This window comes from Littorina saxatilis, linkage group LG2, assembly GCF_037325665.1.
Source record: "Littorina saxatilis isolate snail1 linkage group LG2, US_GU_Lsax_2.0, whole genome shotgun sequence".
Classification (NCBI taxonomy): Eukaryota; Metazoa; Mollusca; class Gastropoda; order Littorinimorpha; family Littorinidae; genus Littorina; species Littorina saxatilis.
In genome coordinates this window covers 17,460,489-17,484,841 of record NC_090246.1, presented here as the reverse complement: position 1 = coordinate 17,484,841, position 24,353 = coordinate 17,460,489, and the positions used below count along the sequence as shown (strand labels likewise).

General features: G+C 40.2%; 2 protein-coding genes across 4 annotated transcripts in view; one reads left to right on the top strand and one right to left on the bottom strand.

The window, feature by feature from the left end:
* LOC138958370 (fas-binding factor 1 homolog) overlaps positions 1-7,743 on the top strand; it is a 61,114-nt gene extending 53,371 nt beyond the window's left edge. The window contains exons 27-31 of one of the 2 annotated variants that reach the window (XM_070329491.1): positions 1,119-1,337; positions 2,078-2,215; positions 2,784-2,898; positions 3,825-3,997; positions 4,750-7,743. In XM_070329491.1, coding sequence (XP_070185592.1) covers positions 1,119-1,337; positions 2,078-2,215; positions 2,784-2,898; positions 3,825-3,997; positions 4,750-4,815 — 711 coding nt within the window. In that variant the 3' untranslated portion in view covers positions 4,816-7,743. Of the gene's footprint in view, positions 1-1,118; positions 1,338-2,077; positions 2,216-2,783; positions 2,899-3,803; positions 3,998-4,749 lie in introns of both variants that reach the window. The other variant, XM_070329490.1, reaches the window with a different exon arrangement.
* Positions 7,744-7,838: 95 nt separating this feature from the next.
* On the bottom strand, positions 7,839-21,841 carry LOC138958387 (acyl-CoA desaturase-like). 2 transcript variants are annotated; one of them, XM_070329524.1, is made up of 5 exons: positions 21,689-21,841; positions 19,787-20,018; positions 18,974-19,104; positions 18,616-18,821; positions 7,839-12,992 (listed from the first exon to the last, which is right to left on the bottom strand). In XM_070329524.1, the coding sequence occupies exons 2-5, from the start codon at positions 19,995-19,997 to the stop codon at positions 12,569-12,571; spliced, it is 972 nt and encodes a 323-aa protein (XP_070185625.1). In that variant the 5' UTR covers positions 19,998-20,018; positions 21,689-21,841; the 3' UTR covers positions 7,839-12,568. The 2 variants fall into 2 exon arrangements, with proteins under 2 accessions (XP_070185625.1, XP_070185624.1); XM_070329523.1 differs by lacking the exon at positions 21,689-21,841 and adding an exon at positions 21,463-21,569.
* Positions 21,842-24,353: the final 2,512 nt, after the last annotated feature.

The window sequence follows — 24,353 nt, the reverse complement described above, 5'->3', positions numbered from 1 at the left end:
TTGTACTACTGAAGTAGAGGTTACATGCCGAGTCTCAGTGATTATCAAAAATAATGGTCGAAGTTAGCGGATCATGAAAAATGCGAGCTTCAGCGAGCTTTTTCATGACCGCGAACTGAGACCATTATTTTTGATAATCACTGAGACGAGGTATGTAACCTCTTTATCCCTCCTTTCTTCAGTTATTCAAAGAAAAGAGGAGTTTTTGTGCGAAAGTTTGATCGAATCATATTCACCCAACCAGTCTACCTGCGCAGGCGATCGATTAATGCGCGGTTGTATAGTTCCGTGCAAATCATTCAATTTTGTTAACACTTCTTGTCAGTTTCCATGTTTTGAACTAAAATCAAGTACACAGTTATGTTGTCATTCTGCTGTAGCGGTAAAGGCAGATAGTGTGTGTTCTCATGTTTTGGTATCGCTCAGGAAATGTTCTTTCCTCGAATGTGACTAGCAGACGAAGTTTTACACCCGTGTTCCAACGTTAAAAACTGTATGAAGTTCAGTTTTCTGGGGCAAAATAGTGTATGAAACCGCTGCATGTTCTTTAAGTTGATTAAATGTTTGCAATTGATTGCGTGTAATCTGTTTATAAAATGAAATATTGTTGAAAACTGACCGTCGGATTGCAGTCTTGTCGGTGCAGCCGAAATCTGGAAGGGGAACTACTCGTGTCGCTAGACAAAGTATGAGAGTTACTTTTCCTTGGAATCTTACTAGCGATAAACGATTGTGCACGGCAGATCTGAATTCAGAAAACAACCAAACTCATGGATTTTATATTGAGATTCATGTGTTCAAGCCTGTAGTTGCTGGTTTAAATGCGGTATGGTTGTATTGTTTGCTCCAAAAATGTATATTTTGTACATTAGAGTGTTCTGAACTTTTGAGTCGCAAAAAGTAGATCCACAATGTGTACAGTCTGTACCCATGAGCTATTGAGGATTCAGGCCCGTTGTTGGGTAAGTGATTTTGGTTGTTGGGTAAGTTACCGAAAAATAACTAGCCCTACAAGTTTACAGAGAGAAAGAAGCAGAGGGGGGGATAATGTATTGTCTTCATCTCACACACATGCCAAAAGATATGAAAAGTAAATATATCCCATGAATATTGTCCAGGCGAAAGCAGAGTATGATGTCCTGACCAAAACCATTGAGGAAGAGAAAGCACGTACCAGTGAACGATTGCGTGAGCTTCACCGAGAAGAACAGCGGATCACTGCTGAACGTGATCGCTTTCATGAACGTACCGCGTCTTTGGAAAACGAAAAACAACGCTTGGAGAAACTGGCGCTGGATGTCAAACGGAGGTCTGAAGAGCTTGAATCTGTCAGTGGGGTAAGCAATGATTGATTCTCTGACTGATGGACAGACTGACGGAGAAAATGTGTGTGTGTTTTCTTTTGAGTGGTTTGTGTTTACAGTAGGAAGATTACATCTCAAACCAAGGCAGAAATGCTATCAATTTTGTTTTGGCTATCAAATAAAAAACCATTGATGTCTTTATTATTTTGAATTGTCTGTCCTTACAAGGAGGCAGTACCAAAGAGAAGTGAATTTTTTCCCATGTGATTCTGCATACCAAAAATAAGACAGCTCTATGTCTGTATTAATTTAGAAATGGTGTGTTGTTACAGGAGGCAAATCACACCCAGAATCTGTAATAATTCTGTATTATCTTGACAGGAGGCGAATCACACCCAGAATCTGTAATAATTCTGTATTATCTTGACAGGAGGCAAATCGCACCCAGAATATGTAACACCCAGGTATTGTCTTGATAGGAGGCAAATCGCACCCAGAATCTGTAATACGTCTGTATTATTTTGACAGGAGACAAACCACACCCAGAATCTGTAATACGTCTGTATTATTTTGACAGGAGACAAACCACACCCAGAATCTGTAATACGTCTGTATTATTTTGACAGGAGACAAACCACACCCAGAATCTGTAATACGTCTGTATTATTTTGACAGGAGACAAACCACACCCAGAATCTGTAATACGTCTGTATTATTTTGACAGGAGACAAACCACACCCAGAATCTGTAATACGTCTGTATTATTTTGACAGGAGGCAAATCGCACCCAGAATCAAGGTAGCCAGGCATTGTCGGAGGCAAGGTTGTTACACTCACAGCTGGGCCAGCGACAAGCAGAGGTTGAGGCACAGCAGTCTGCTATCAAGCAAATGGAGGAACACATTGCACAGGTTTGAATGATTGTAACACAAAGACGTGTACAGTGCAAATGTGTGTAGACTTTGTCTCAGACGTATGCATTGGTGCATGTGCTTAATCCTAAAGCTGGGCTGCCTGTTGTATGATATGCATTCTGGCAGATACACATGAGAGGGAAATATAAATTTGAACTAAAGTAATAATTATTCTGTAGTCTTGGTGGTACTAAAATCGTTTTAGGTAGACTTTGTTTAGCACATGCATGCATTCATATGTGCAGATCTATACACATCTCTGCATATGGTTACACACACACACACACACAAACACACACACACACACACACACACACATGTACAATCACACACACATGTACAATCACACACACACATGTACAATCACACACACACACACATGTACACTCACACACACACACACACACATCACACACACACACTTTTTGTAATTCCTGACTATCCTGCTCACCCACACCCACGCTTTCACTCCTTATTTCTTCTTGTTTTGCTGTCCAGTCAAGTCTGGATGTAAGAAAACTTGTACATGTATTCTTATTAAGAGCTTGAGTGTTTTGCTTTGCAGGAGAAATTGCGCCTTGCAAAAGAAAAGAAAGACCTGGAGAACATGAAACAGGCTGGCCTCTGTATCAACTGTAATAATATGTTGCAAGGGGGAATGAATCATGCTATGCAGAAATGTGAGTTACTGGTCTTTCGCTTTTGTGACTGATTTAGGATTTATTGTCCTGTATAGAGAAGCTACAGCTTGCTAATGCAGTGATAATCGCTTTGAACACTGAAACCTTGGTGACATTTCTGTACCAAATTAATATGACTTTTATCAGTCATCACTGTGCATTTAAACCAATGTTTCAGGAACGCAGAAGATTGAGAAATTGGGAACACAAAAGACAAGAACTTAGCCTGCTGTCTTATTCCGCTGCATTTTCAACTAGCTAGGTTTAACTTTCACCTACAAAACATGTGAATTTAAGGAAAGGTCAGTTTGAAAAATTACCCACAAAGAAAGAACAAGTTTTTATATGCAGTACAATGGAACCAAAGATGTGAGGACATCTCTCTTGAAAGAACATCTTCTGTTGTCCATTTGTCCATCATCTCTACCAAAATATACCTGTCATGACAGGCCACCTGCAATGTAGGGACACTTTTGTTTGGTCTTAATAACATGTCCTTTCATCTCAGGTACCATGCATCCCACTGTACAAATTATTTTATATATCATAATTTGTCAGCAAAGTGGTGGTCCTCCAAACAGATAGTTGTACAGTGGTACCTCCCATTACGACCCTTCTATTTTAAGGCTCCATCGACATTACGTTAAAATTTGTCTATGATGAATTATTTCTCCTTCTACAGTAGAACCCCCCTTTTAAGACCTAAAAACATCTATGAAAATCAGGTCTTAAAAAGGAGGGAGTCTTAAAATGGAGGTAAATTTACAGAGGTTATGAACAGTAAAAACTGAAAAAGCAAGGTCTTAAAATGGAGGAAGTCTGAAATGGGGGGGGAGGGGGGTCCTACTGTAATTTTTAGTTAAATCTCGTTAAACAGAGGTAGCACTGTATCTGTTGACTCACAGCAATAAGCAACCCCCTGGCAGGCACCCCTGTGGCATTCAACCCCTTGGCTGGTACCCCCGGCATGCAGCATGTCCAGCCTAGTCAACCGGGGGGAATGGTCAGCATGAACATGACGTCCGTCACCTATGAAACTGTGGCCAGCTCCATAGCCAACGACAGGGCCGTCCGCTTGTGGAAAATCCAGGGCATCAAAGTGAGCTGTTCTTCCTTGCATAAATCTGTATTTTTTTTCGTGAAGGAAAGTAAATATGCCACAAGCAGAAACAATGGGGAAATGAAAGTTGATGAGAGATCCTTTTGTGATTGTCGTTGGTACCCAGAGTGTTCGTTGTTGTTTTTTGGTGTTTTTTGTTATTGTAACTTGTAATATTGGGAATGTGCATACTCCAGCTTAAAAGTGAACCACAGCAGCCTTTTGCTGACTGTTATTATTTTAGTTATTTAGCATGAATCACATGATTGTCTGGAAGAATGTCATCACAAGAGGGACAGCTCCCTCCTTTTTTCCCTGACCCATCTAGCATGTAAACTGTAAATAAAAGAAGAAAAAAAAAAAGGGGGATCACAAGATTTACAAGGGCGGGGATGTAGCTCAGTCGGTAGCGCGCTGGATTTGTATCCAGTTGGCCGCTGTCAGCGTGAGTTCGTCCCCACGTTCGGCGAGAGATTTATTTCTCAGAGTCAACTTTGTGTGCAGACTCTCCTCGGTGTCCGAACACCCCCGTGTGTACACGCAAGCACAAGACCAAGTGCGCACAAAAAAGATACTGTAATCCATGTCCGGTGGGTTATAGAAACACGAAAATACCCAGCATGCTTCCTCCGAAAGCGGCGTATAGCTGCCTAAATGGCGGGGTAAAAACGGTCATACACGTAAAAGCCGTGGGAGTTTCAGCCCATCAACGAACAAACAAACAAGATTTACAAAAGATGTATTATTTTCAGGATCAAGAATATTTGGAGGAGGAGAGTATGTTTTTGGAAGGATTGAAACATTCGCCTTACCACTGACATCTTCAAGGGGGACAATCGTGCCTTCAACCTGATCCCCACAAAAAAGAATACTCCACAAGTACACAATACAGAGTTTACGGAGTGGGAACATGCTCAAAACGGCCCAGTAAGAGATGAAGACAACCCAGCAGTGCTTTTGACGAGGATACAGCTTCACAGCTTCCAGCAAGTTCAGTTAAGGCATTAACAGCACAGGTGCTAAAACAAAGTGCCTGAACCCCAAACATGGCTAATGGGAACTCTATACATGTAATGCAACTGCTTGTGGCGTGTTAGTTACAGTTGTCATTATATACTTGCATATTGCGTATCCCATAAATCTGGTCTGAACCTACAGTCAACGCAGATTACCTACCTTTTTACATTTAGTCAAGTTTTGACTAAATGTTTTAACATGAGGGGGGAATCGAGACGAGGGTCGTGGTGTATGTGTGTGTGTGTGTAGAGCTATTCAGAGTAGACTACTGGACCGATCTTTATGAAATTTTTCATGAGAGTTCCTGGGTATGATATCCCCAGACGTTTTTTTCATTTTTTTGATAAATGTCTTTGATGACGTCATATCCGGCATTTTGTAAAAGTTGAGGCGGCACTGTCACACCCTCATTTTTCAATCAAATTGATTGAGATTTTGGCCAAGCAATCTTCGACGAAGGCCGGACTTTGGTATTGCATTTCAGCTTGGAGGTTTAAAAATTAATTAATGACTTTGGTCATTAAAAATCTGAAAATTGTAATTAAAATTATTTTTTTATAAAACGATCCAAAATTACGTTTATCGTATTCTTCATCATTTTCTGATTCCAAAAACATATAAATATGTTATATTCGGATTAAAAACAAGCTCTGAAAATTAAAAATATAAAAATTATGATTAAAATAAAATTTCCGAAATTGATTTAAAAACAATGTCATCTTATTCCTTGTCGGTTCCCGATTCCAAAAACATATAGATACGATATGTTTGTATTAAAAACACGTTCAGAGAGTTAAAAAGAATAGAGATATAGAAAAGCGTGCTATCTTCCTCAGCGCAACCGCGCTTTTCTGGATTGTTAATTTCACTGCCTTTGCCACGAGCGGTGGACAGACGATGCTACAAGTGTACGGTCTTGCGGAAAAAAATGCAATGCGTTCAGTTTCATTCTGTGAGTTCGACTGAGCTTGACTATATGTTGTATTTTCGCCTTACGCGACTTGTTGTCTATTGTCTTCAGTTTGTCGTTTTGCTTTCTGGAAACCATTGCAAACTTGGACAGAAATTGAACAAAATAACATTCAAAACCAATGTTACTGTATACTTTTTTTTCCTTTAGAAATAGCAATATGAAGAAAAACCTTGTAGTATGTTTGCATCCGCAGACGTTTTAAAATTTTTCAGAACATGTAGAAATGAGTGCCTGCCTGTTTATCTGTCTGTCTGCCTGTTGGTTCGAGTTTTGATGAGAGGGTTTATTTGATTCTCGTGAGTTAGGAAAAGGAAAGAAAGAGAGATAGGGTGTAGGGTTGGGGGGGAAATATAGTGAGAATGTATACAGTATAGAGAGAAGAGTATGTGAGACAAGTCCATTTTCTCTTTGCTTTTTTTTCTTTTGCTTTTGCAATGGAATATTTTGTCCACGAGCCTTAACTGTTGTGTACTTTGACTCCCTTACAGTCCATACACTTTTGCCTTCAGGAAATGCAAGACATTGTGACGAAACTTTTATTGGTTTTGGTGTTGTGAGTGAAACAGTACTATCATCATTTGATTTGAACTCAAGTCTTGGTTTTCTTATATTTTGAAGTGTACCCCTTACATGTGTACAGAGCTGGTAATTGAATGTGTCATAAGCTGTTTTACTTGAGCAAGGCAGCAAAACATATTTCTGTGATATTTATCCGCATACTTGCTTTCTGTGTGATAATCATGTAAGTTTTGTAACAATTTTCGGGAATTTATCCACAACCAATATTGTAACTAGCTCATGTCATAAATGATTTTGGTGGTTTTTATTTTTAATCCAAAAACAATCGTAATTCAATCGAGTTTAGTTTAGAATGAAACAGATTCTGTGGTTGGTTAGATTAATGGTGTTCAATTCTGATGAACAACAGAAGTCTACTCACTGCATGAACACTTGCTGGCGAGGCGCATTGATACACTCTCAACTAGTCTCTGTCAGCCATCAGTCATTTTCAAGTAGTCCGCGAAACACGTGGACGATCATTCATGCGAAGAGATGACATCGATCGCGTGACGTAAATTGATGCAAGAAGTCTTCTGGGCTACGTTTGTCAATTCCATACACTATTTTTGGGAGGGAAAGAAAATATAAATTTGTGAGTTTGATTTCCATCGATCACCCAGAAAGAAGGAAAACAAATATTTGTGAAAGAGTTAAGCAAAGCAGAGTGATAGGACAGTAGGGATAGGACAGTAATACTGTAACACGTTTCTTGTGACGACCCTTGTAGGTTAGTGAACTGTAAGGATCATTTTGGCCTTGTTGCAGGAACAAGTTCAGTAACAGATTGAATTACAATAAAGTTGACAGGCTTCCATTTAAAACTTCAGGGTTATCATCATGGATCGACGCTCTCCCACAGCATAATTGAAGCCCTCCACCACTTTGCTCTTTCAGGCTTGAATAAGGCTTTGGTCGGGTGTCAATCCATCATAACTTCAAGGTTTCAAATGGAAGCCTATTAATGTGTAAATGTCAACAGGGTGTCTACATTTACCGTCTGATTGCACAGAAAATCTGAGAATGCAGGATTTTAAAAGGATGTCTAATGGTGGTGGTGTTGGGGGTCCAGTCCAATGTATGCCTTTCAATGAATCAAATTGGTCTTTGAAGTTTACATATTTATGCCCTCGAGCTATGTATGCATGTGAAGATCTGTCAATGAAACTCATATGAATTGTTGGTTTTTAAATACAAAGCATTTGTTTACCTTTTTTATGTGCGAAAGAGTAAGAAGATGTGGTTCATGTAATACTATCACACACAATGTTCACAACAAAACAAAGAATAAGACACGTTTTTGTTCTTTATTCAATTATAGAAAAGTGTTGAAAACAATCTGCCCCACTCCATCCCTTCTTGAAACGTCGATTTTTGCGTGATGAAATAAGATTGGGGACCGACATTGCAAAATACACCATCCATGGGACTCTCATTTAGCAAATGGATCAAGCAGCTGCTTAAAACTTTATTTACCTGGTGTAATTTGGTACTTACCCAAACAAGTGACATTTATAAACGCATTTCAGATAATGAATATTTGTTCATCAATATGTACAGTTATCATTTATGATTTGGGTGTAAAAAGAGGAAACTTGACCGAGAAAGTGCATAATATAAAAACATAAGGAACAGTTACTATTATTCTTTCTTTTTTCATCACAAAGTCATGTCAGGAGTCATGGAATGTGATCGATCATTCTATTTATTCCTGCTTTTTACCATACAGAATACATGTATACACTTTCTTGCCAGCGGCTGCAACAAGAAATTCTGGCCAAATGTTACACTTGTGGAAAACTTCAATCACACGCATATTTTTAGAAAATCTTGCGTTCAAAACATTGACTCAAGCATTGCACTAAGGAAACCCAACTCAACCCAGAAGGACAATGTATTCACAACACGTGTTCCTGTATGAAAGGGGTTTGTTACTTGCTTCTTGTGACTTGAACCAATGCCACTTGGCTAATGCTACCATAGCACCAATCAGTCGACATGCTTTTTGTCCAATGAACTCGTCTGTAACATATTAATGCACCTTTGTGGACACCGATACATTTTTTACTACAGGGATTGGTAAGCTTTGTGCTTCTAGTGTTCTTCAAATCGGGCCAATAGCGAGTTTAAGGTGATAATGCTACTTTGATTGCACGTCTTCTACTTAGCCAGGCAGTTCTTTCTTTCTTTATTTGGTGTTTAACGTCGTTTTCAACCACGCAGGTTATATCGCGACGGGGAAAGGGGGGAGATGGGATAGAGCCACTTGTCAATTGTTTCTTGTTAACAAAAGCACTAATCAAAAATTTGCTCCAGGGGCTTGCAATGTAGTACAATATATTTGTTTGTTTATTTGTTGCTTAACGTCCAGCCGACTACGCAGAGCCATATCAGGACGAGGAAGGGGGGGATGAAGGGGGCCACTTGTCAAGCGATTCCTGTTTACAAATGCACTAACCCATTACTTGTGTCCCAGCAGGCTTTAGTAAAACTAAATTAATACCTACTGGAAGATTACCAGTTTCCAGTATGTTAAAATAGGCTTAACCTATCTACTGCTGGACTTACATCAGAACACTAACAGATTAAACTATACATGAATCGCGAGACAAGCGGCAAGAGAAGAGATTTTTGGAAAAAATACAGGTGAATGAGCAAGAAGGCAGAAAAAAGAAAAGAATTCATGAAGAAAAAGAGAGCATGACAGGAAAGAGGAACCAAAAATCTACCTAACAGCAAACTAGAAAGCTCCTGCGGTTCCAAAAACAGGAGGGGCCTTTAATTTCATAACCGCAGTGCCCCACTGCGGGAAGTACAATATATTACCTTACTGGGAGAATGCAAGTTTCCAGTACAAAGGACTTAACATTTCTTACATACTGCTTGACTAAAATCTTTACAAAAATTGACTATATTCTATACAAGAAACACTTAAGGGTAAAAGGAGAAACAGAATCCGTTAGTCGCCTCTTACGACATGCTGGGGAGCATCGGGTAAATTCTTTCTCGTCCCAACCAATATGGGACTCCCCCCTAACCCGCGGGGGGGTTGCAGTTCTTTCAAAACACTCACTTGGCTCAAACGTTGCACTACGGAAACCCAAATCAATCCAAAAGGACCGTAATGTATTCACAACACATGTTCATTTATGGAAGGGTTTTGTTTGTTTGTTCTTGCGACTTACAACGTATGCCGATTAGCTAATGTAAATGCACCTTTGCAGACACCGATACATTCTTTTCTACAGGGACTGGTAAGCTTTGTGCATCTGGCGTTTTTCAAATCGAGCTAATACTGACTGCGAGGTGATAATGCTACTTTGATGGCACGTATTCTACTTAAGCCTGGCAGTTCTCTTTTTAGCAAGATTTTTTCGTACAGTTCAACTGGGAAGACAAACAAAAAATATGATCACAGGTGCTTGTGGAAAGACCAGGCAACCTTAGCACAAAAAGCACACATTCTGTTCAACTGCGTAGTCATATGAAAAGCAAATAAACCAAACGCAGGCCTCGCGACATAATCATCCAACCCTTCAGTAACTCCTGGAAAATATATTATCAGTCACAAACCAACTTCAGGCATAAAAAGATGCAGTTCTCACAACTCAACATAACCTCAAAACATGTACCATCTTTCGAGCATGACCCAGGCTTACAGCGACTTGGTTTGTTTGTTTGTTTGTTTATTTGTTGCTTAACGTCCAGCCGACTACACAGAGCCATATCAGGACGAGGAAGGGGGGGATGAAGGGGGCCACTTGTCAAGCGATTCCTGTTTACAAATGCACTAACCCATTACTTGTGTCCCAGCAGGCTTTAGTAAAACTAAATTAATACCTACTGGAAGATTACCAGTTTCCAGTATGTTAAAATAGGCTTAACCTATCTACTGCTGGACTTACATCAGAACACTAACAGATTAAACTATACATGAATCGCGAGACAAGCGGCAAGAGAAGAGATTTTTGGAAAAAATACAGGTAAATGAGCAAGAAGGCAGAAAAAAGAAAAGAATTCATGAAGAAAAAGAGAGCATGACAGGAAAGAGGAACCAAAAATCTACCTAACAGCAAACTAGAAAGCTCCTGCGGTTCCAAAAACAGGAGGGGCCTTTAATTTCATAACCGCAGTGCCCCACTGCGGGAACAGCGACTTGGAATTTATCTGGATTTTACAATCAATAATTTTGGAGGATAGCACACTATATATTTACTTTTCACTCCTGAACTACTATTCCTTAGTATTGTTCTGCGAATCATTTCCCCTCATTTAGCAGATTTGTTTGCATTCTACTGCAGTCTGAAGTGATCTATCCGAAACATAACATAGAAACATCTTTTAGATCTACCACGCCTGGCATACTACAAGTTTAATTCTGTACGTCCCATCCCTAAATTATTGTTCAGTACATCTGCAGCATAATCACATGAATGCACATCTCTTTGATTATTGCCTATCAAAGATTTAGCAAAAAAGGCAACAACAACAACAAAACCAAGATCTCTGGATGTCATCCACCACAAATTTTGTTTGCTTAACGCCCAGCCGACCACGAAGGGCCATATCAGGGCGGTGCCGCTTTGACATTTAACGTGCGCCACACACAAGTCGCAGCACAGGCTTCATGTCTCACCCAGTCACATTATTCTGACACCGGACCAACCAGTCCTAGCACTAACCCCATACTGCCAGACGCCAGGCGGAGCAGCCACTAGGCCAACCGTGCCTGTACCACAACAAATGATGTTGAATCTGTACTTGAAACAAATGTTTAACTTTTTTTTAAAGACGCAAAATATGCACAATATATGGTAGGTCAAAAATTAAATCTACAAAATGTATGAACATAACACATAAAATCTCCTTTCTTTAAACAAACAAACAAAAAGTGAATTGTGCATACAAACATTCAAATCTTTTCTTTGGTTTAAGAAAAAATAAAAAGGTAGAAACTGCCATGAATCACGAAGGGTGTACACAGTGGGTAGAGTAAAGGATTCGGCAGTGGTAGTGGTAATCAGCTACAGTATAAATAAGTACTGTGAAGAAGTCCTACAGGTCAGTGCAAATCCTTGAAGGCTGTAGGAGTCTTTTAATGTACAGCTTTGAGCAGTGCCAGGGGATTTCTTTGCAGCACTATGCCTGTTCTTATAATTCAAGGCCGAGTTTGATGAGTATCTCAAGCTTGTCCCACATACAATCTCAGACTAACACATATATCTCATTAAATCTGTACAAAGCAGAAAGCATGTTGGGGAAACCCCACAAAAAAAGCTCCACCTTTGGAGAACAGAAAAGTTTAAAAAGAAAAAAGAAATGCCCTCTTGAACTTCTGAAACAGTTGGCAAGAACACAGTTTGATTCAAGAAAGTTACACAGGCGTTTACATAGAAAAACATAATATATTCGTTTAACAGCCATCTGACTAGAGAGTGGGTGCAATGGCAGTGGCAGGGAAATACTCAAACCCAAGACCATCAATCAAGATAGAGCAGAAAGGGAAGTAATTCATACAACTATTCTAACTGCAAAGAAGAATGGTGTATTTACCACTCTAAAGTATAAGTGGACATTGACATCGAGATCGCAGCAGAGTAAAATTCGTAAACAGCTTTGAACTAGATTGGCTGAAATTATAGAACCCATCGACTTATGCATTTCTCTGCAGCTCACGCAAAGAAATAAAAATGACCCTCACAAATAAGAAAATCACCATCACCTTTCAGGTACAAGGTGGTCAGAATCACGTCAAGCATGACATACAAACACAACATGTTTCATTTTCCAAGTAAGCCTAATAACCTGTAGACCTTACCTTTATCAGCTTCCCGTATATAGTAACACTCATGCTCTAGTTCATTTTTTCTCTCGTCCAATCTTACACATTCTGTTCTCCTTGACATTTGTACAGAAATATTTATATCCACATCACTTTCTCTACATGTCAGCAAATGATATCATCCCGACTCACAGCAAACCCGACCATCAACAAGAGCAACAATACTGCAGGACCCTGAAGCTCATTCAGTACCATCCCCAGTGCGGGCCCTGCGTTTGAGCACGAGAGCGGTTGGGATGCGGCGGCGATCGTACGCCAGCCCCAGCACAGCCATGATGTCGATGAACATGGTGGTGAGATTGATGTGCCAGCCGTATTCGCTGGTGGAGTAGTCGTGGGGAAAGACGTGGTGGTAGTTGTGGAAGCCCTCGCCTACGGCGCTGAAAGACACGCCCAGGTTCTGGGAGGGGTTGATGTTGCGGTCGTAGGGCTTGTTGCCCCACATGTGGGCGGCACTGTTGACCAGCCAGGTGGCGTTGAGACCCAGGGTGTAGCGTAGGACCGCCGCAATGAAGTACGCGTTCCACAAGCTCTCGCCCCAGAAGTACCAAGGCACCACGGTGGGAATGATAAAGCAGCATGACAGCATCAAAGGCTTGTAGATCCTGCACACAAGTTCACAAAGGCACTCAGAGCATAGCTGAGGAACGCTCTCTGACAGGTTCTTCTGTAAAATACAGCTGCCCATATCGCTCAAGGCAGACGGGGGGAGGGGGAAGGAGGGTAGGTTAGGGACTTAATCCCAGATCTTTAGTGTTCTACCTCTAGTTCCTCAAACCAGAAGAACACTTCTTAAAAGTTCTTCAGCTAGCATCCAGCCACAGTTTCTCCTACTTTCAGATTAAAACTGAGATCTATAGATTGTCTGAGTAAATCAAAACTTCAATGTGGACATTCACGGTAATAGTTCTATGCCGTGTGTAAAGTATAAAGTCCAGTTTGAAGCCAGCCACCATTAAAATCCCTTCTTTTTTTCAAATGGTAAAGAAAGCCCTGATGATTAATAGATCTATAAAAATGTGCGACCACTGTGAGTAGCTATGCCAAACAGCCGGTCAGCTGTGCCGGAAAAATGGGAAAAACTGCAGCTGCTCACTTTGATTGTAATATTCATTGCTTATTATTATTTTAGTGTGCATGATGTCTGCACACAGTTTGTCAATAAAAGATTCATTAATACAACCATAAGAGTTACATGTGTCATTATTACCTCTGCGGGGAGAAAAAACGAGTTTAATGCGATCGGTCACTTCCTGGTGTACTCTGCTTTGCGCGGCACGCAAAACCGCTTCGGATAAACTCGGTACTCCGTATTTCCGAAGCGCCCTACATCACGAATTTTGATTGGATCATCACGAAACTTCATAACCAATCAGAACAAGAAGGGCAAAGCCCATAGACTCACATCCTTGACCTTAACTAAACCTAGCAATGACATCATACACTAAGAACTGCTTTACACATTTTTCCTACCAAAATACATGTGACCCAAGGTCAAGGTCATCCAAGGTCATGCAACACAAAGCTGTTAATTCAAGACATAGGAAGTACAATGGTGCTTATTGGCTCTTTCTACCATGAGATCTGGTCACTTTTAGTGGTTCACTACCTTATTTTGGTCACATTTCATAAGGGTCAAAGTGACCTTGATCATATGTGACCAAATGTGTCTCATGATGAAAGCATAACATGTGCCCCACATAATTTTTAAGTTTGAAACAGTTATCTTCCATAGTTCAGGGTCAAGGTCACTTCAAAATATGTATACAATCCAACTTTGAAGAGCTCCTGTGACCTTGACGCAAGGTAAACCAAACTGGTATCAAAAGATGGGGCTTACTTTGCCCTATATATCATATATAGGTGAGGTATTCAATCTCAAAAACTTCAGAGAAAATGGGAAAAATAGCAGTTTTTTAGACAACATTTATGGCCCCTGCGACCTTGACGCAAGGTCAAGATGCTATGTATGTTTTTTGGGGCCTTGTCATCATACACGATCTTGCCAAATTTGGTACTGATAGACTGAATAGTGTCCAAGAAATATCCAACGTTAAAGTTTTCCGGACGGACGGACGGAAGTCCGGACGGACAGACGACTCGGGTGAGTACATAGACTCACTTTTGCTTCGCATGTGAGTCAAAAAGGATAGATCTTTCCATCTGTCCGAGTGTGGTCATTCTACGTTTTGGAGAAGCTGAGTTATGGAGGTGAAAACTTTTTGCTGTCAGCATTTAGTAAAATTTGCCAATTCTTTGTGTTAGCAACTTGCGTACACTCATTTCATTTTGTTCCTCATTAAACTCGTTTTTTCTCCCCGCAGAGGTAATAATATAAGATGTTTGGTGGCTTGTTGACAGACCAAATTTTATGTTGGTCCAAGGGGACCATATCGTCTTTTGTTTCGTCTTTATCGACCAAGGCCAAAGGCCGCGGTTGATAAAATGAGACAAAAGGCGATATGCTCCCCGAGGACCAACAACAAAGTGCTGGTCTGACAACAAGCTACCAAACATCGTTTTTGTCATAAAACAAAATGCACAACCCACAGGGAGACGAATTTTTAGAATCCGGCAACTCCGGGCCACAAAGCATCGTCACAGTAGCACGAGATAACACGTCAAACTTGTATGTGACGTCAAACGTAGCTTGTTGACGCTTTTCTTCCAGTCTGAAAATGTACAGAGCTGCGATCATACCTGTGAATTCAATAAGTGTTGAGCATATTTCTTTTCTTTTAAGTGTTTATGACTTTTCCTTGTGGATTTTGCGATTACAGAGATAAGTTGCAAATTGACCATGAGTCGCCGCGGTAATTATCAACATTGATTGGGTCTTTGAGAGTGAATGCTTACAATCGTTGTCCTCGGAAACACAAATCCAAAGCCACGATGGTTCCACACATTTACTTTGACAATCCACGTTTCACATGAAAGCTCAAACCCATTCACCACCTCGAGTTACTGCATGGGGAACATGAGATTTATTTACCAGGTGTTTGTGAATGAAAACTCGTGAAAATGATGACAATGACATATGTAACTCTTATGGTTGTATTAATGAATCTTTTATTGACAAACTGTGCATACATCATGCACACTAAAATAATAATAAGCAATGAATATTACAATCAAAGTGAGCAACTGCAGTTTTTCCCATTTTTCCGGCACAGCTGACCGGCTGTTTGGCATAGCTAATAATATTATGTAATTTTGAAACATTTATTCATAATTAAACCAAATTTTTTACAAGAATCTTGCACACTACAATAGTTTCATTATAATATCCAATGTTGGTGAGCTTTCTGTACTATTTTCAGTAGTTTTTAGAAGATAAATCCAAAAAATCATTTTTTAACAATAATTATGTAATTAACACCTTTTTTAATTATCATAACTAGTTTTTATCCTTACCAGTGTGTCCAGCACCATGTGTTTCATAACCCTACCAATGTTTATTATGATATCTTCCAAACACACTGAATTACAGCAAAAAAACCTGTAAAATTGGCTCTGTCACCGGTGCCACGAGTTCCCTGCTCTTTCCTTCTTTGTTCCATGTAAGCCATTTTCAGAATTTTGGTCATTTTTTGGATATTTTTGGAACTACTTGACCAATTTAAAAAAAATAAACTGATTTGTATTCAGGGTGACTAGCTCTTCACATTGAAACTATTTTTGGATTGGTCACTTATATTTGAAATTTCTGTTTGGCATAGCTACTGTGAGTAAATCTACTGACGGAAATTAGGGCAAACGTTTAGATCCAAAGAGCACTTGTCAACAACACTTGGAAATCCGAGAGAAGATGCATTAGTAGGAGCTAAAATTCTTGCTCCAAAGACACTGTCATTATTGATGGTGGTGCCCACTAGATCCCAGATATCCTAGTTCAAGCGTTCAAACACTTGTTTTGCTGTAAAAAAAAAAAAAACGGCCAACCTCATCTATATGAAAATGACCAAAAGTAAAGAACACAGTCTTCGTCTTAGATTTAGATGACATAGACGACAACATTCACCGCATGACGTAATTTACAGCCTCCCTTTTCAAAATAGCAAGGTAACCACGTTTTTGGGTGTCGGGTTGTGTTCAGCGGAGTCCATATTATTAGGTCCCTTGTCAAACAGATGTTTTAATAACTCTAATTGAAAAAAAATCACCTGTGATCAAAATCAAAGGGAAAGAACTGCAGGGAGTTAAGCAAGACATTTAACAGCATCATCAATGCCGACATGCCCCTAACTGTTTTAACATTTTTTTTAACGAATAAAAAACGCTGGCGCTGGCCCTGAGTACTCTTCAGACTGGCTCGCTCCCCCAGTATGAAAGTTTTTGTCTTGTGCACGTGGATTTAAAAAAAAATTTTTTATTTTTTTATTTTTTTATTTTACACAATTAAAACAAGAGGCGAAGCCATCAAGGCTCACGTAAGAAATCGACAAACAGTAACACAAACTCAATCACACACACACACACACACACACACACACACACACACACACACACACACACACACACACACACACACACACACACACACACACACACACACACACACATACACACAGAGAGAAAGAGCATAGGTGAAACTGTGCAAGAAAGCGAGACACTAGATCTAGATCTGTCTGTCTGCATGTAGCCTACTTACAAGGACACGACTGCCAACTAGTCTCGGCGCGCTCAAAATAATAATGACCGAGACTGTCAGTACTTCCTTCGCGTGACGTCTAACCCTCTTACGTCATGATGTGACGTCAATGTAATGTGACGTCTTCAAATGTTAGAGTTTCTACCACAGACATACACACGCACAGACGCACGCACGCACGCACGCACGCACAGACAGACAAAGTTACGATCGCATAGGCTACACTTACGTGAGCCAAAAATTATTAGAGTAAAATAAAACATTAAAACGTTCATAATAAACAATAGTAAACAATAATTTTTAAAAAAATAAATAAACAAGAAGAGCAAACGCTCGATCGAGTCACTTTCGCAGTTCTGAATATTATATGAGGCATCAGATGGACAGGAAGAAATTGCTATTCACAACACAATGAGTCACGTTCACATAAAATTTGAGCCCGGTCACTTTTATAGTTTCCGAGAAAAGCCCAACGTTAAGTTGTGTGTTGCCGAACAGAAAAGGCTAGTTATCTCCCTTGTTTTTCTGATAACGTTCGTAAAAGGCTACAGATGTAAATACTTTGATGTAAAGAATAATCCTACAAAGTTTCAATCACATCCGATGAACTTTGTCAAAGATATAAAATGTCTAATTTTTCCTTTGACGCTGACCTGTGACCTTGAAAAAGGTCAAAGGTCAACGAAACCATCGTTAAAGTGTAGAGGTCATTGGAGGTCACGACTAAACAAAATATGAGCCCGATCGCTTTGATAGTTTCCGAGAAAAGTCCAACGTTAAGGTGGTGTCTACGGACGGCCGGCCGGACAGACTAACACTGACCGATTACATAGTCACTTTTTCTCAAGTGACTCAAAAAATAAAAAAATAGACCGCCCATGCCGGGAATCGAACCCGGATCACTTGGATTTAAAAATATAAAAAATTATTTATTTATTTTACACAATTAAAAAAATTATTAGAGTGAAATAAAACATTAAAACGTTCATAATAAACAATAGTAAACAAGAATTTATAAAAAAAAATAGACCGCCCATGCCGGGAATCGAACCCGGATCACTTTGGCCATAGACGGACGTGCTACGACAACTTTACTATAGTTGTGCGCCTTGAATCACTGTGTGTATCTGTCGCTCTCTCTCTTTCAGTCTCACCGAGACCAAGCACTGTATTGTAGTTTCTTTGCCGAGACCAAATTCCCACCAGCTGCGGCTGGCTTGAAAATCATGCTTTTCTCGGCTCAGCTGCCTTTAGTTCAGTGACTGGCTGTTCGCAAAGCGACCAGCCTCCCACCGCAAAAACTCCCACCGTTAAGAGTGACTTTTTTGATTTATTTCGCATTTAGGTCCCAGGTAACATTATGAAGTTTTAATACGATCAATCGGACCTATTATCAAGTTAGTGTATCAACTTTTGAACGAACTGCGCCCAGTAGTTTCCCAGCAATAAGCTGTTAAGTCGAGACAGACAGACAGACACACAATTAAAGTCTGCTGGACCCTAGCACTGCGTACTCGGGGATAAACTTAAGATTGATCCGTTTTACACGCAGACACAAAGCAAACAAGAGCACTTACTTTCGTTGTAACCTAAGTACAGGGTCTCTTTTGAGGTCAGATAGGTCGATGGCTTGCCCTTTGACTTTAACATCAGGATGCTTGCGCACAAGCAACCAGCCCATATGAGCAAAGAAAAAGCCTCTTCTGGCATTGTGAGGGTCTGCATCAGTCTCTGAGTATTTGTGATGCACACGGTGGTCACGTGACCATTCGATGACGTCATTCTGGAAAATAATCAGTTCAAAATGAAAAGCATGTTACGCCTCACCGGAACAATCACATCACAACATGCAACCTTTAAAATCTCACCAAACAATGACAGAGAAACACACACACACTGCCTATGTCTATTGTTCAATGAAAAATGTGTACTAACCTGAAAGGCTATAGAGTTGAAGACAATCAACAAGAGACGCAGAGGAAGCTTGGCTTTGTAGGATCTGTGAGCCCACAGTCTGTGAGCCCCAGCAGTGATTCCCCATCCTGCCATGATGTACAATGCAAAAGCTGAAATGAAAGAAAACACTTTGTGAACACCCGATGGCATACAATACAGCGCTACCTGTGGTGAACGATCATCCCCAGAACTAGCCAAATGAGGCACAGTGTCCTTCCACATAAATATATTTTAACAAATAAAAAAGACATTAATGATTAAAATGACAACAGAAAGTGTCCTTTTTGGGAAAATGAAAACGACATTGCACATGTAATATACCATACCACTGTGTATGTACCCAAAATAATTTGTTTCGCTGCACACTTCTTGCTTACAAAGACCCCAAAAGCTCCATAAACATTCAAATACATGGACATTTTGTACTAATTGCCCCACTGAATATTGACGAGTATAACTAGGCTTGGGTCATGTCTAGAGGCCATCAAACCCGTGAAGTGTGTGAAATTTAAATGCACAATCACTCAAAACATTTAAGAAACAATAAAAAAAAAATGTGTAACCCAAACTTGACCCCACTGTGACTTTAAAATAGTCGATGTTCGGAAATAACTTTGTCAGGGTTTTAAGAGATCTGGCAGAGTAAGAGCCCCTTTTTGAGGGGTCAAGCTTTTCAAAACAAATAATGCAAGCACACCGCTGCCGATCGGCTTTAACCCGCGATCGGGACGAACAACAATGTACCAACATCAGCAACCATCCACACTAAGAATACACACACACAAAACTTACACCATAACAATGTCAGAGGATGAGCTTTAGGAACGAGGAACGCGGCATACAGGGCCCCAAAGTGAAGAAACAAGAAGAGCACAACATTTCTCCACACTATGACCATGGGAGGGCGTTTCTGACTGTGGTTCTCTTCTAAAATGACAGGCTCTACTTCGTCTTCCAGGCCCTCTGGTGATTGGACGTCTGCTACTGGTGTTTTGGGGGCCATCTTTATTACCTGGTGTCCTGCCTGTAATATTCAAACAAAAAAAACATTCTGTTAACTGGATGAATCTTCAGAGCACATCAGAAACTAACGTCTTCACTTTCACTTCAGGGTCATCTTTAATGTTGCAGACATACGCGAGGACCCACATGCATGTCTTGGGAGTAAAATTACCCTTCCATTTGAGAGTAGCTGCGCAACAAAATGATGTACCCTGGACATACACTTATGACAGGTACAGTCGAATCCCCTTTTTGAGACCTCCAAAAATCTTACAAAATCATGTCTTAAAAAAGAGGGAGTCTTAAAATGTAATTCCATGGAATAAGCGAATAATGCCATTGACCGCTAAAAATACCCTTGAACTGTTAATATTCATAATGGGATTGGGAGGTCATTGATTGGCTGTCAGAAGCAACAAAAATCCCTTGACTAATACTGTAGTAGTAATAGACTAAACAGATTAGAAGAATCTATTTTGAGTTGTGTTTAACTTTATCACATGACTATGAAGAATATATTGCCACTAATAAACAGAAGAAAAATATGCCTATTCTATCTTTTGATCTCAGCTCAGAAAAAGGATAACCACAAAATAAACACCATGCTGATGCCAGCATAGCAAACCGCGGAATACAAGAACTAATTCAGCTGTGAAGGGAAATGTTCTTTCTGGTTCGAAGTTCCAGAACAAAGAAAGGTAAATTATACCCCCATCCCTGCCGGAATGTATGGCAATGATTTTATTTTTTATTCTTACAGGCAAATGTTCTCTCCAGGCATGGGAATTGAAAAAAGTAAAAAAGGCTGAACATTAGTAAATAATATCAGTCGACGGCGCGAAGCCTTTCTAGGGGGGTCCGTGGGCATGCCCCCGGAATTTTTTTTCTCCAAAGAACCCAAATTGTGCAATTTGGTGTCATCTGAGCTCCAAGTTTGCCATTAAATTCAGTTTTTAGAACCATTTTTGTCTCCCCCATTTATTTTTTCGGCAGACACTTTTGCTTTTTTGGCGGAACAAAAAAAATGTCGGCGGAAATTTGCCTTTCCCATGCCTGGTTCTTTTTCTGTTGGGTAAAAGATTAAATAAAAAAGAAGAAAAAAACATGAGACTGACTTAACCACGCACAAATTTGTATTTAGTCCTGTGAGAGCAATTTTAAGCAACATATACTGACTGTAACTGTTGGCACTTTTGTCCCTGGAAAATTAAAACAGAAACAAATCCTAGCCTGTGTTGGTAATAATGGCTATCACATACATCCATCATTTCAAGGAAAAAACAAATCTACACTTAAATACTGCTGTGGAGAAAATTAAACAAACGTTTGGCGTGTTTTCAGTTATCCACATATTCAATTAGGTTCACCTTGAAAACCATGAGCTCAAAACAACGCAAAAGCCAGCAAACCATGGACCTTCCAAAATCATCCGTTTTACAATGCGAAGCACACATCATAATATGTACCTTCTCAACAGAAGAAAACCTGTCGCTGAAGCTGTCCAGAACAACCCCGAAAATAAACATGACTGCACCGCTAATCACACGTTTTCTTATTCCGCAGTCTGGTAGTGGTACCGTTGCAAGGCCAGAGAAAATCGATTTGTCTGGACAATCAGGGAGGCAACACAACATTAACATACAAGGTCAACGATAATCATAATGTAGAAGTTTCAATCGGCATGATACAGACCTGCTACACCTTTGCTGTTGACGACAAACTCTACAAAGAAGAACACTGTTCACCGAAGTCAGCAAGCCAACGTTTAGTTTGAAGCAGACGACGCTCGACTGGTGCGCAGAACGTACGTTGGTGGCGTGATAAGTAGGGCCATGTGACGTGATAGTGCAATGGGCTCGAAAGGAGATCTCGTTTTATACTTTGCGTTTGACTATATCAGCGGGGAAGGCGATGGACTTGAAGATAACAGAAACAGTTCAGATAAACTGATAATATTTTTATACGGTAGTTCCTACATCTTATTGGATGCTTAATTATTATAGTTTGTTTGCCCCTCACACCCATTCGAGCCTCATCCATGCCAGCACCACGTGGGCTAAAGGAGGGACAAAGCAAAGAATCAAAATAGACCACGCACAGCACCGTTGATTTTGCTTTCATGGGAACATGCGAGGCAGCTGTGATGTGGCCTGTTGATCTTGGTCAGACCATCTTACAGTATAAATCTCAAGTCTCAGCAATTAAAAGAATAATACACTTTTTTTTCCAAAAACAAAAATCCCATGGCAGATAGTGAGGCGAAGGCGCGGGTGTGTGGGCGCGCGCCGTGTATTTGTGTGTTGATGATCGAGGGGCTCCAGGGTGTGTTTTGATACCTTTTTATAATTCATGTCCAAATTCAAACAAGAGGATGCCTGCGAATACTGCTGGCGCAAGCTGTCATAGCCTATGTAGTCCGGCCCGGGGTTGAAACAGTATAAAAAGCCTGCACTGCGGAGCAGGGGCCTATATATTTAGAACTGACGACTCAGTGGAAAAAACACGACCACTGGATCATACAAAAACTAAGTGGTTGTTCTCTGGCGTGTACTTATCACTGAAACTCGGAGTTTTATTATTTAAGGGAGAACAAAAAAACTGGCTCGATATCCGACTCCCAACTCAAAACTGACTTTGGCCAGAAACTTGATCAGACTCGTCAAGTATAGTTTATTCACTGAGTCAGCCAAGCCCGAAAAGCCATACAAATATGACAGTCCAAGCACAAAGCGTACAGTGGTCCAATAAGACTGAGCGGGACCAGCGTTAATAGTTTACACAAACTCAGTTGTGATATGAATTATAAGTTTCTCTGCGTGACCGCGGCATAGCGGACGTGTCAGTGTTTGTCAAGGTGCAGTGACACTGAAAAGGCTCATGAGTGTAGAATACGGCGGTCAGTGTTTGTCAAGCCCATCATAAAAATTAATTAATGACTTTGGTCATTGAAAATCTGAAAATTGTTAAAAAAACTAATTTTTTATAAAACGATCCAAATTTACGTTCATCTTATTCTTCATCATTTTCTGATTCCAAAAACATATAAATATGTTATATTGGGATTAAAAACAAGCTCTGAAAATTAAAATAATTAAAAATTATGATCAAAATTAAATTTTCGAAATCAATTTAAAAACATTTTCATCTTATTCCTTGTCGGTTCCTGATTCCAAAAACATATAGATATGACATGTTTGGATTAAAAACACGCTCAAAAAGTTAAAACGAAGAGAGGTACAGTAAAGCGTGCTATGAAGCACAGCGCAATCGCTACCGCGCCAAACAGGCTCGTCACTTTCACTGCCTTTTGCACTAGCGGCAGACTACGTTCAATTTCATTCTGTGAGTTCCACAGCTTGACTAAATGTAGTAATTTCGCCTTACGCGACTTGTTATTTATTCAATTGTTTCAGTATTTTTTAATTGGTTGCACTCTACTTGGCCCGTGTGCACGTGAAAGACACTTTGAATTTTACCAGTAAATAGTCCAAGTTGACTGACCGTCTTCCACTTCATGCCTTACGGCAACTCGGATATAATAAACTGGACAGGGACAACGCGCACTGAGTCAGTGGAGATGTTAAAAATGCGACGGAAACGTAAACAATCATAGTAAAAAAAAAATATATATATATATATATGACTGTGACGTCAGCAGGACAGTGAACAAAAAGACCGAGCAAGAGTGACATTAACTTTCATCAAGTGAAACAGAAAAAACCCACTGAAGTTCACGATGTGAAAAGACTCTCGAACTGGCACAACCTTCACTGAACTTGATTCGTTCGTGCAGGAAAACGGCCCCAGTACCTCGAACGACAGCTTGACTGGATTGGTGTTGCGTAGTGCATGTTGCACTGCTACTGTTAGAATGCTTCTAAACATGATTGTGTTTTAGTTAAAGCCTTACATTGAAATACGGTCATGCATCGACTTTGACCTCGTTACAGGACAGCTGAACTTGTTACAGGACATCACTTCTTAATGACGTAACGATGGCAGTCCACAATCCCAGCCTCTGTATTTTCACAGAAAACCTACTTTTCAGTCTACGGCGTCTGTTGTGCACGGGACGATCAAAGGTCGGCGGCTTCCGATCAACACGTACCACGTGAAAAATATTCACGCTCGATATACTGACTCGGAGCTGCTTGGAAGCTAGTTCAGAACACACGACTTGAACACTGTGACGCACATCATTAGAAACACACACACACACACGGCACACACACACTGACACACTACACACACACACACTGACACACACACACACACGCACTCACACACTATATATACATACACACACACACACACATACACACTGATACGTGCGCGCACGCTGACACTCTGAAATACT

What these genes read in the sequence shown, in the direction of transcription:
- LOC138958387 (XM_070329523.1), bottom strand. Translation starts at nt 21,522, where the DNA reads ATGTTTATTTTCGGGGTTGTTCTGGACAGCTTCAGCGACAGGTTTTCT. An exon ending in TCCTCTGACATTGTTATGGT is followed by an intron (nt 19,105 to 19,786) that starts GTAAGTTTTGTG and finishes CTTTCATTTCAG; the next exon opens with CTTTTGCATTGTACATCATG. An exon ending in TCAACTCTATAGCCTTTCAG is followed by an intron (nt 18,822 to 18,973) that starts GTTAGTACACAT and finishes ATTATTTTCCAG; the next exon opens with AATGACGTCATCGAATGGTC.